Below are 11,885 nucleotides of genomic sequence, written 5' to 3'. Positions count from 1 at the left end.
TCCAGAAAGACACGAATCAAATGTTGGCAAAACAACCTTGGTATGCCAGGCTTTGCTTCTTTGGACCAAACGTGCAGGTGCACCCCAGGATAAAAATATTATCCCATTTATTGGAGATTGTGCCATCTGTGGTTTTAATGGTATTGTTGAATTAATTATGTTGGTGATGTTAACGACGAACGAGGAAAGCCATAGCTCCGGCCCCCATAAAAGACTTCGAAAAAACAAAAGCAGTATGATCTGAAGAAAAATCTATCAAACAGGTAAATGGTGTGTCAAGGGAAAAGGAAACGAGAAGCCATCCGAACGTTAGAGCTTGGCAACCCAGACGGAACAATTAAGCTGACAATATCACTTCCCCTTTGGATGAAATAATTAGTGGATGGCATATTGGCCTACCTTGTAGTAAATAGCGAAGGGCCAAAATGGAGAATTGCAGAGGCAAGTTCGATTATCACAGTTGTTACCTGGCTAATTTGAAGGCCGTCAACTGGCTAAAGAGAAGGTAGGCTTAAAAATGCATGCAAACTTGGAGCCACAAGCTGACCACTCGTTTAATGTATGCTTAAAATTGCACGTACGCAAGATGGCCACTCGTTGAACTCGGGCTTAAGGGAGCAATATAATATAAGGAGAGTGGCACTTGGAACAATCGAACAAATTGGTATGTGATCAAGCATTGGCACAACCAATCATATCACTGTTAAGGTCTGTCCATGAGGATACCCATGTGCTATACCCTGCAAAATTAAGATGTAATTTGGACAGCTCGTTGGAGATCTTCTCTCCGGCCGCTGAGTATTGAGATGTTCCCCCTTCATGTTTTCGAATTAAAGTCATTGGACTTATCCAAGCTGTCCGTCTGTTGAATCAAGGCGTGTTAAGAGAGGAGAATGGCGATTCTCCCTATCAGATGCAAGCGATCAGGTCCAGGGGATTTATCTGCCTTTAGTGCCATTATCTGACTGAGTATCACCTCCTTAGTGATTGTGATTTTGTTAATTTCCTCAGCCAAATTCCCTTCATTATCCACTATTGAAATATTGTTAGTATCCTCTACCGTACAGATTGATACAAAATATTTGTTCAGTGTTTTTCAATCTCCATATTCCCCATTACTAATTCCCCGGCTTGTCCTCTTAAGCACCAACATTTACTTTAGCCATTCTTTTCCTTTTCATATACATATTGAAAACTCTTGCTATCTGATTTTTATATTTCGTGCTAGTTTACTTTCACAGTCTAACTTCCCTTTCTTAATCATTTTCAGTCGTTCTTAGCTGGCTTTTCAAAGATTCCCAGTCTTCTGTCCTCCCACAAGTTTTGGCCACTTTGTATGCGCTTGTTTTTAACAGGATACCATCCTTTATTTCTTTCGTTAGCCATGGATCGCTATCCATTCTCTTACACCTTTTCCTCCTCACTGGGATATATTTTTCTTGGAGTTGTGAAATATCTCCTTAAATATAGACCACTGTTCATCAATCGTCCTAGAATTTAATTATATTCCCAGTCCACGTTGTTCAATTTTGTCCTCATACCTTCATAGTCTATTTTATTTAATCTTAGTAAGCTGGCTTGAGATCAAAATTTCTCACCCTCTATCTGAATTTGAATTTCAATCATGTTATGATCACTCATTCCAAGGGGATACTTTACTAGGCGATTGTTTATTGATCCAGATCTAAGATAACCTGCCCCCTGGTTGGTTCCGTTCTATACTGCTCAAGGAACCCTTCCCATATGGACTCTGTGAACTCCTCCTCAAGGCAACCTGATCAATTTCATTTGTCCAAAGAATATGGAAGTTAAAATCACCCATGATTATTTTTGTTCCCATTTTACAAGCCCCCACTATTTCCTGCTTTGTGTTCCGACCAACAGAGTTGCTACTATTGGGGGGCCTATAGACTATGCCCACCTGTGACTTTTTCCCCTTATTGTTCCTTATCTCCAGCCAAACTCTTTCAACATCCTGATCGTTTGAGCCAATATCGTTTCTTACTATTTCAGTGATTCCATCCTTTATCAATAGAGCTACCTCACCTCCGTTTCCTTTCTGGCTGTCCTTCAGGATTGTCAAGTATCCCTGAATATTTAATTCCCAGTCCTGGTCGCCTTGCAACCACTTCTCTGTAATGGCTATCAGATCATACCCATTTGCATCTATTTTTGCTGTCAACTCAGGTATTTTATTACAAATGCTTTACAAATGTTGTATTCTGCCGAGCAACAAACCCAGGACGCTAAGGTTGGAAAATACCCAGACTTACAGCGATGCCGGGAGATCCACATGAGACAATTCCAGCAAGAATATCGGGAACTTCTTCATATCTCCCACAATTGTGTCCTGGTCACACCGGGTCTGAGCAACGCTCCCAACAATAAGGTCCTGATCATCCCGGGTCTGAGCGAGGCTCCTCACAATCAGGTCATGATCATCCCGAGTCTGAGCAACCCTCCCCACAATATGTTTGTACAACATCGTTATAGCTAAAACTGTCATTTCTGAATGTCAATAAATAATTTATAACAATTATAGAGTCAAGCATTTCTCTTCCATGGCAGGTACAGCACGCGGTTATATACAGAGTAAAATTCCCTCTACACGATCCCATCAAACACGCCCAGGGCAGGTTAAGTGGGTGAGATACAGAGTAAAGCTCCCTCTGCACTGTCCGACCAAACACTCCCAGGGCAGGTACAGCACGGGGTTAGATACAGAGTAAAACTCCAAGGGTAGGCAGGCAGAAAGGAAAAAGTGGTGGGGTAACGTTGCTGGTTAAAGAGGAAATGAACACAATAGCACGAAAGAACATTAGCCTGGATGATGTGGAATCTGTATGGGTAGACCAGCAGATTAACAAATGGGCAGAAAACGCAAGTGGGAGTTGTGCACAGACCATCAAACAGTAGTAATAATGCTGGGGATGGTTTCAAACAAGAAATAAGGGATGCATGTAATAAAGGTACAGCAGTTATCATGGGCGACTAAATCTGCCTTCAGATTGGGTTAATTTGGTAGCAATGCGCAGGAGGAGGATTTCCTGGAGTGTATTAGGGATGGTTTTCGAGACCAATATGTCGAGGAACCAACCGGAGAGCTGGCCATCCTAGACTGGGTGTTGTGTAATGAGAGAGGACTAATTAGCAATTTTGTTGTGCGAAGTCCCCTGGGTAAGAATGATAAAATATGGTAGATTTTTTTATGAAGGTGGAGAGTGACAGTTAATTCAGAGGCAAGGGTCCTGAACTTAAGGAAAGGTCACTCCGAAGGTATGTGATCTGAATTGGCTAGGATACACTGGTAAATGCTACTGAAAGCATTGACAGTGGATAGGCAATGGTACACATTTATAGATTACATGGATGAACTTCAACAAGTGAACATCCCGTTCTGGAGCAAAAATAAAACGGGTTAGGTAGCACAACCGTGGCTAACAAGGGAAATTATGGATAGTGTTAAATCCATGGAAGATGCATCTAAATTGCCGAGAAAAAGCAGCAAACCTGAGGACTGGGTGAAATTTAGAATTTGGGAGAAGACAAAGGGTCTAATTAGGATAGTGAAAATAAGGTATGAGCGGAAGCTTGCAGGGAACATAAAAGCTCTCTGCCACCTCTCTCTCTCTCTGCCCCCGTTCACTCTCCATGCCCCCGATTTTTCTCCCTGCCCTGCTTTCTCTCCATGCCCCGCTCTCTCGCCCTGCTCCGCTCTCTCTCCCTGCCCCACTTTTTCTCCCTTCCCCCGCTTCCCTGCCCGGCTCTCTCTCCCTGCACCACTCTCTCCCTGCCCCGCTGTCTATCCCTGTCCCGCTTTCGATCCCTGCTCCGCTCGCTATCCCTGCCGCGCTCTCAATCCCTGCTGCGCTCTCTATCCCTGCCTCGCTCTCTCGTCACATGCTATGCTCTCTCTCACTGCCCCACTGCTATGTCTCTCTGCCCCCCGTTCTCTCTCTCTGCCCCACTCTCTCTCTCTCCCTGACCCACCGCTCGCTCTCTCTGCAAACACCGCACTCTCCCTTCCTGTCCCCCACTTTCTCTCCCTGCCACGCGCTATCTTCCTTCCCCCCACGCTCTATCTCCCTCCCCGCCTGTCTCTCTCCCTGCCATGCTCTCTCTGTCCCTGCCCGCCGCTCTCTCTCGCTGCCGTCCGCTCTCACTTCCTGACGCCTTTCTCTCTCTCCCTGCCCCCCTTCTCCCTCTCCCTGTCCCGCGCTCTCTCCCTGACCCGCTCTCTCTCTCCCTGCTCCGCTCTCTCTCTCCCTGTCCCCTCTCTCCCTCTTCCTGACCTGCTCTCCCTCTCTCCCTGCCCGGCTCTCTCTTACTGCCCCGCGCACTCTCTCCCTGTCCCGCTCTTTTCTCTCTCCCTGTCCCCACCTCTCTATCTCCCTGCCCCGCTCTCTCTAACTACCATTCCCGCTCGCTCTCTCTCTCTCCCTGCCCCACTCTCTCTACCTGCCCTGCGCTCTCTCTCTCGCTGCCCAACTCTCTATTCCTGCTCCGCTCTCTCCCTCCCTGCCCCACTCGCTCTCCCTGCCCTGCACGTTCTCTCCCAGCCCCACTCTCTCTCTCTCGCTGCCCAACTCTCTATTCCTGCTCCGCCCTCTCTCTCCCTGCCCCACTCTCTCTCCCTGCCCTGCACGTTCTCTCCCTGCCCCACTCTCTCTCTCTCGCTGCCCTGCTCTCTATCCCTTCGCCGCTCTCTCTATCACTTCCCCGCTCTCGCTCTCCCTGCCCTGCTATCTATCTCCTTGCCCCGCTCGCTCTCTCCCTGCCAAACTCTCTCTCTCCATGCCCACCCCGGTCGCTTCCTGTCTGCTTCACACCCCAGTGCGATACTTGCACAAGACAGAACCCGTGTGATACCTTGGGAATGTTTATTGGACAGTGTAGAGGGAACTATGCTCTGTAGCGAGACCATGCTCTAGTTGTGATCAGATCAGGCTTGGTCGTATTAAATGTGGAGCAGGCGCGAAGAGCCGTGTGGCCTGCTCCTGCTCCTATTTCTTGTGTTCTTATGTCTTTATGCTGTTAAATGTACCGTGTACGGCAATGTGTCCACCCATGCCTCCCGCTTGATGGTGCACCAGCGAGTTCACACTGAGTGGAGCAGTGCAAGGAAGGTAGTGCAGGGGTCCCATGCGTCCAGCCCCCTGCAAAACAATTACTCTGTTTTGGGTACTTTTGAGGGGGATGACTCATCAGGTGGTAGAAGCAGCATTCAAGGTCAAGGTACAGTGGGTGTCTCTGCTGCAAAGCAGGGCAGGAAAATCAGTTGGAAAGCTCTTGTGAGAGGGGATGCGATTGTAAGGGAAATAGATCGGCGTTTCTGGAGCCGCAACCGAGACGCCAGGATGTTATGTTACCTCCCTGGTGCAACAGTGAAGAATGTCTCGGAGCGGGTGCAGGACATTCTGAAAAGGGAGGGTGAACAGCCAATTGTCATGATGCTGTAGGTTCCGACGATCTAAAAAATCAAAGGGATGAGATCCTACGAGACGAATTTCGCGAGGTAGGATCTAAATTAAAAGGTTGGATCTCAAAGGTAGTAATCTCAAGATTGGTACCAGTGCCACGTACTAGTCAGAGGAGGAATCGCAGGAAAGCTCAGATGAATACGTGGCTTGAGGAGTGGTGCAAGAGATCAGGATTCAAATTCCTAGGACATGGGAACCGGTTCTGGGGGAGGTGGGAAAAGTGCAAACAGGACGGTCTGCACCTGGGCAGGACCGGATCCAATTTCTAGGGGGAGCGTTTGTTAGTGATGTTGGGGAGGACTTAAACTAACATCACGGGGGATGGGAACCTATGCAGGGAGACAGAGGAAAGTAAAATGGAGGGAGAAGCAAAAGATAGAAAGGGGAATAGTAAAGGTGGAGGGCAGATAAACCCAAGGCAAAAAACCAAATGGATGGATATGATGTATTTTGCATCACAGAGACATGGCTCCATGTTTACCAAGGCTGGGAACGCAACAGCCAGAGGTGTTCAACATTTAGAAGGATAGGAGAGAAGAAAAGGAGGAGGGGTGGCGTTGCTGATTAAAGAGGAAATTAATGCTATAGTAAGGAGGGACATTAGCCTGGATGATGTGGAACAGGTATGGATGGAGCTGTGGAATTCCAAAGGGCAGAACACGTTAGTGGGACTTGTGTACAGACCACCAAACAGGAATCGTGATGTTGGGGACAGCATCAAACAAGAAATAAGCGGTGTGTGTAATAAAGGTACATCAGTTATCATGGACGACTTTAATCTACATATTGATTGGGCGAACCACACTGGCAGCAATGTGTTGGGGTTAATAACCTGGAGTGTATTAGGGATGGTTTCTAGACCAATAAGTCTGGGAACCAACTAGAGAGCTGGCCATCATAATGTGATGTGTAATGAGAGGGGACTTTTTTTATCAATCTTTTTGTGCGAGGCCCCTTGGGGAAGAGTGATTTCATTATTAAGATGGAGAGTGACACAATTAATACGGAAACTGGGATGCTGAACTTAAGGAAAGGTAACTTCGATGGTATGAGGCGTGAATTTCAAAACAGACTTGCAAAGGAAACTTAAAGGGTTAATGGTGGTTAAACAGTGGCAAACATTTAAAGATCACATGGATGAACTTCAGCAATTATTCATCTCTTTCTAGAGTAAAAATAAAACGGGGAAGGTGGCTCAACCATGGCTAACAAGGGAAATTAAGGAGAGTGTTAAAGCCAAGGAAGAGGCATATAAATTGGCCAGAAAAAGCAAAAAACCTGAGGGCTGGGAGCAGGTTGGAATTAAACAGAGGAGGACTATTGATTTAATTGAGAGGGGGAACATAGATTAGGAGAGGAAGCTTGCAGGGACATAAAAACTGATTGCAAAAGCTTCTAAAGAAACGTGAAGAGAAAAAGATTACTGAAGGCAAATGTAGATCGCTTGCAATCGGATTCAGGTGAATTTATAATGGGGAACAAAGAAATGGCAGATGAATTGAACAAATACTTCGGTTCTGTCTTCATGAAGCAATGCAACAATAACCTTCCGAATGTACTAGCGGACAATGGGTCTAGTGAGGAGGAACTGTAGGATATCCTTATTAGGTAGGACATTATTTTCTGGAAATTGATGGGATTGAAGGCCGATAAATACCGGGAGCTTGACAGACTGCAAACAGAGTACTTAAGAAAGTGGCCCTCGAAATAGTGGATGCATTTGTGATCATTTTCCAACAGTCTATCGATTCTCGATCAGTTCCTATGGACTGGAGGGTAGCTAACGTAGCACCACTTTTTAAAAAAGAAGGGAGAGAGAAAACTGATAATTATGGACTAGTTAGACTGACATCAGTGGTGGGGAAACTGTTGTAATCAATCGTTAAGGATGAATAGCAGTGCATTTGGAAAGCAGCGACAAAATCGGATCAAGTCAGCATGGATTTATGAAAGGGAAATCATGCTTGTCGAATTGTCTGGCATTTTTTTGGGATGCAACTAGCAGAGTGGACAAGGGAGAACCAGTGGATGTGGTGTATTTGACTTTCGAAAGGCTTTTGACAAGGTCCTGCACGAGAGATTGGTCTGCAATATCAAAGCGCATGTTATTGGTGGTAGTGTACTGACGTAGATAGAGAACTGTTTGGCAGACAGGAAGCAGAGAGTCGTGATAAATGTTCCTTTTCAGAATGGCAGGCAGTGAATAGTGGAGTGCAGCAGTGCACAGTACTGTGACCCCAGCTCTTTATAACATACATTAACGATTTAGATGAAGGAATTAATTGTAATATCTCCAAGTTTGCTGATGACACTAAACTGGGTGGCGGGGTGAGCTGTGAGGAGGACGTTAAAGGGCTGCAGGGTGACTTGGGCAGTTAAGGTGAGTGGACAAATGCATGGCAGATGCAGTATAATGTGCAATTGGTGGCAAAAATACGAAACGCAGAATATTATCTGAATGGCGGCACATTAAGAAAAGGGAAGATGGAACGAGACCTTGGTATCATGGTTCATCAGGCGTTGAAAGTTGATATGCAGGTACAGCAGGCAGTGAAGAAGGAAAATTGCAGTGTGGCCTTTATAGCACGTGGATTTGTGGATAGGAACAGGGAGGTATTACTGCTGTTGTACAGGGCCTTGGTGAGGCCTCACCTGGTGTATTGTGTTCAGTTTGTTCCCCTAATCTGAGGAAGGACGTTCTTGCTATAGAGGGAGTGCAGCGAAGGTTCACCAGACTGATTCCCGGGATGGCAGGACTGTCATGTGAGGAGAGACTGGATCAACTGCGCCTTGATTCACTGGAGTTTAGAAGGATGAGAGGGGATCTCACAGAAACGTATAGGATTCTGAGGCAACTGGAAAGGTTAGATGTGGAAAGAATGTTCCCGATGTTAGGGAAGTCCAGAACCAGGAACTTTGTCTTAGGACATGAGGTTTGCCATTTAGGACTGAGATGAGCAGAAACTTCTTCACTCAGAGAGTTCTCAACCTATGGAATACCTTGCCGCAGACATTGGTTGATGCCACTTCATTGGATATATTCAAGAGGGAGTTAGATATGGCCCTTACGGCTAAGGGGATCAAGGGGTATGGAGAGAAAGCAGGAAAGGTGTATTGAGCGAATGTTCAAGCCATGATCTTATTGAATGACGGTGCACTCCCGAACTGCAGATTGGCCTACTCCTGCACCTATTTTCTCTGTTTCTCTCTGTCTATGTTCACCTGCTCCCAGTGTGGGAAGGGAGGTACTTATTAGAGTTATCTACTGAAACACACACCGAGCAGTTCACAAAAGATTCCCCCTGTTCACTTCTGATGTTAGTGCTAGTTTTAATCACATCAAGGTCTGAACTGTACCTGAGCTGTGGTTAATATTCTGGATATATTTTTCAAATAAAGGAAAGAGTGATGGGCTCTTTAAAGGCTTACTTCCAATACTGTAAATTAACAAGTATGTCGTCAATACAACCGAAGATAAGATTAATTCTTCTGGCCGGACGTTGCAATTAGATTACTCTGTGAATGATCTGAGCCATCACGATCTGTTCAGTAGTGCCACCTGCGTCCAGCAGATGGGGATGTCCCACAATTTAATTCCAACTGAGAGGCGCGGAAATGTCCCCGAGAAAAGTATGTGTGAGGAGAGCTCAGGATCAGATTCTGAGCATACAGCTCCACACAGGGACATCACACACTGCACCCTCACTGGGGCAGCTCTGGGTCAGACACTGTACATACTGCACCCTACAGGAACATCATACACTGCCCCTCCGTGGGGCTGCTCAGCGTCAGCCTCACCACTTACTGCATCCCACAGTGACATTTCACACTGCCCCCTCCCTGGGGCAGCTCAGGGTCAGACACTGAGCATTCTGCACCCCACAGCGTCATCACACTTTGCCCGCTCCATGGGGCAGCTCAGGGTCAGACACTGCACCCCAAAAGGACATCAAACACCGCCCCTCCCTGGGGCATCTCAGGTCAGAAACTGCACCCCACAGTTCAACACACACTACCCCCTCCCTGGGGCAGCTCAGGGTAAGACTCACGCCTTACTTCACCCCACAGGACATCACGCACTGCCTGCACCCCGGGGCAGCTCAGGGTAAGATACTGAACATACTACACCGCAGAGGGACATCATACACTCCCCGCTCCCTGGAGCAGCTCAGGGTCAGACACTGCAGCACACAAGGGCATCAAACACTGCCCCGTCCCTGGGGCAGCCCAGGGTCAGACTCACGCCTTACTGCACCCCACAGGGACATCACACACGGCGCCATCTCTGTGGCTGCTCAGGGCCGGACACTGAACTCACTGCACACCACAGGGACATCAGACGCTGCACCCTCCTTGGGGCAGCTAAGAATCAGGAACTGCACCCTACAGGGACAACACACATTGGCCGCTCCCTGGGGCAGCTCAGGGACATGACCTCAACAAACTGCACCTCACAAGGTGATCACAACCTGCATGCACCTGTAAGAATACAGGCTTCGTAGAATATTTTGAGGGATGAGGTATTGCAAGTGTAAAATGAACCAAAGACGTTCATTGAAAAGCTTGCTTCTGCAAAGACAAAGACACTGCTTTGGATTTTCTGCTGACGTAAAGATCTGGCTCTGCCACCAGTTACTATGGTGTTACATCACACATTATCAATCGGAAACAAACATATTATCACTGGGAAATAGCACCGAGGAGCTCAGATCTGTCTTAGTTTATCGCTTATCACGCTTCTCTGAACGTAGAATCACAAAGAACATTTGCAAACTGTTGAAAATAATAAATGATAAATCGTTTTTACAAATCAAACTGTAATGCACTTAGTTAGTACTCATTCCTATCAAAATCCTGTGTTGCGTCGTCAGCATGGAAGATGAAAAACATAACAGAAAAAGCTTGTACTGAGGGTGAAGATAAGATCTGCCAAAACCAATGCCTGGAGACAGAGGGTCCCAGGCTCCAGACTGGGAAGATGTGAATCTATAGGAGTGTAAGAGGGAAATACCTGAATTAGGGGTAAAGTAATTAGGTGTAATTTAAATAAAGTAAAAAAGTCTGAGAGCAAGATTTAAATGCGTTCATGGTAGAATAGCTGTATTAGGCAGAAACACTACAGTCAGAGAAATTCTCTAAGGAGATAAGTGCACCCATAAGATTTATGTAGACACCTCACAAATATAATGAGAGGAGGCCACGATGTTCCAGCCACAGGAGATAAAAGGGACAATGCCTCTTTTAAGCAGAGGGGAGTCATATGCCTGCCAAGAACATTAGCCTGACAATTAGCCAGGGTAGACCTTCGCAGAAAAGTAACACAAAACCTGCAGAGGATTTTCCCCAGCAACAGTCGCCAGAACTGAATGTTCCAATGGAATCATTAGAATTTACTGTATCCAATAAAATTAATGTAACTGTACCACCAAATGAAATTGCTGTAACCTGTATTAACCAATGGAACACTTCCTCGCGTAGTTCCACCATTTTGACTGTATTTGAACTGTATAAGAATGTAACTGCGTAGCTTGTCCCTTGAGATCGGCGTTGAGAGCAGTCAGTATCGGTACTAATGAGGCTGGATCTCCGTTGTTGAATGTGGTTTTAATAAACAACACTTTTCTCTATAAATGACGTTTCGTGTGAGTGTGAAATTTTTAATAATCCACACTAGGAGATACACGGTTGGACAGATTTTTCGGTGGCTCCGTTCCTGGGGTGTATCTTCGTGAATTTGGATTATTCTCATCGTGATCGTAGTCAGGAAAGGCACCGATCCAGAGAGGGGCAGACGGTATACCAGTAGCAGGAATGAGGAATAATCCTTCCCCCTTCCCAAATCACCATCACGAGTAATATCATTCTCATTTTTAATTAGAAAATTCTGCTCAACTCCGTTATTAATTCTCGTTTATTCTTAAATAAAATCTGAACTATTCGCACTGTGGTGTCAGCTTCAGTCTTTTGAGCGGACAGTCCAAAGAGAGTTCCAATTTAATCTTACGCAGGCACATCACACACTGCCCCCTCGTCGGGGCAGCTCACAGTCACTCACTGCTCAAAGTGCCACCCCCTGACCCCACCCCCCCGACCCCCCACATGGACATCACACACTGCTCCCTCCTTGGGGCAGCTCACGGTCAGACACTGAACACACTGCACCCCACAGGAACATCACACATTATCCCCACCCTGGGGCAGCTCACGATCAGACACTGAACACACTGCACCCCACAGGGACAGCACATATTACCACCTCCCTGGGGCAGCTCAGGGTCCGACACTGAACACACTGCACCCCACAGGAACATCACACATTATCCCCTCCCTGGGGCAGCTCAGGGTCAGACACTGAACACACTGCTCTCCACAGGGACATCACACGTTATCACCTCCCTGGGGCAG

General features: G+C 46.7%; 1 protein-coding gene across 1 annotated transcript in view; it reads left to right on the top strand.

Annotated features, from left to right (window-relative positions):
- The first annotated feature begins 425 nt into the window (after positions 1-425).
- Positions 426-11,885, top strand: part of LOC139250115 (probable G-protein coupled receptor 139) — a 38,489-nt gene continuing 27,029 nt past the window's right edge. Inside the window, exons 1-2 of the mRNA XM_070872683.1 lie at positions 426-505; positions 2,188-2,431. Of these exons, the coding sequence (XP_070728784.1) occupies positions 426-505; positions 2,188-2,431 (324 nt within the window). The remainder of the gene's footprint in view (positions 506-2,187; positions 2,432-11,885) is intronic.

Source organism: Pristiophorus japonicus, unplaced genomic scaffold, assembly GCF_044704955.1.
Source record: "Pristiophorus japonicus isolate sPriJap1 unplaced genomic scaffold, sPriJap1.hap1 HAP1_SCAFFOLD_35, whole genome shotgun sequence".
NCBI classification, from domain to species: domain Eukaryota; kingdom Metazoa; phylum Chordata; class Chondrichthyes; family Pristiophoridae; genus Pristiophorus; species Pristiophorus japonicus.
This window is presented reverse-complemented; position numbering and strand designations above follow the sequence as displayed.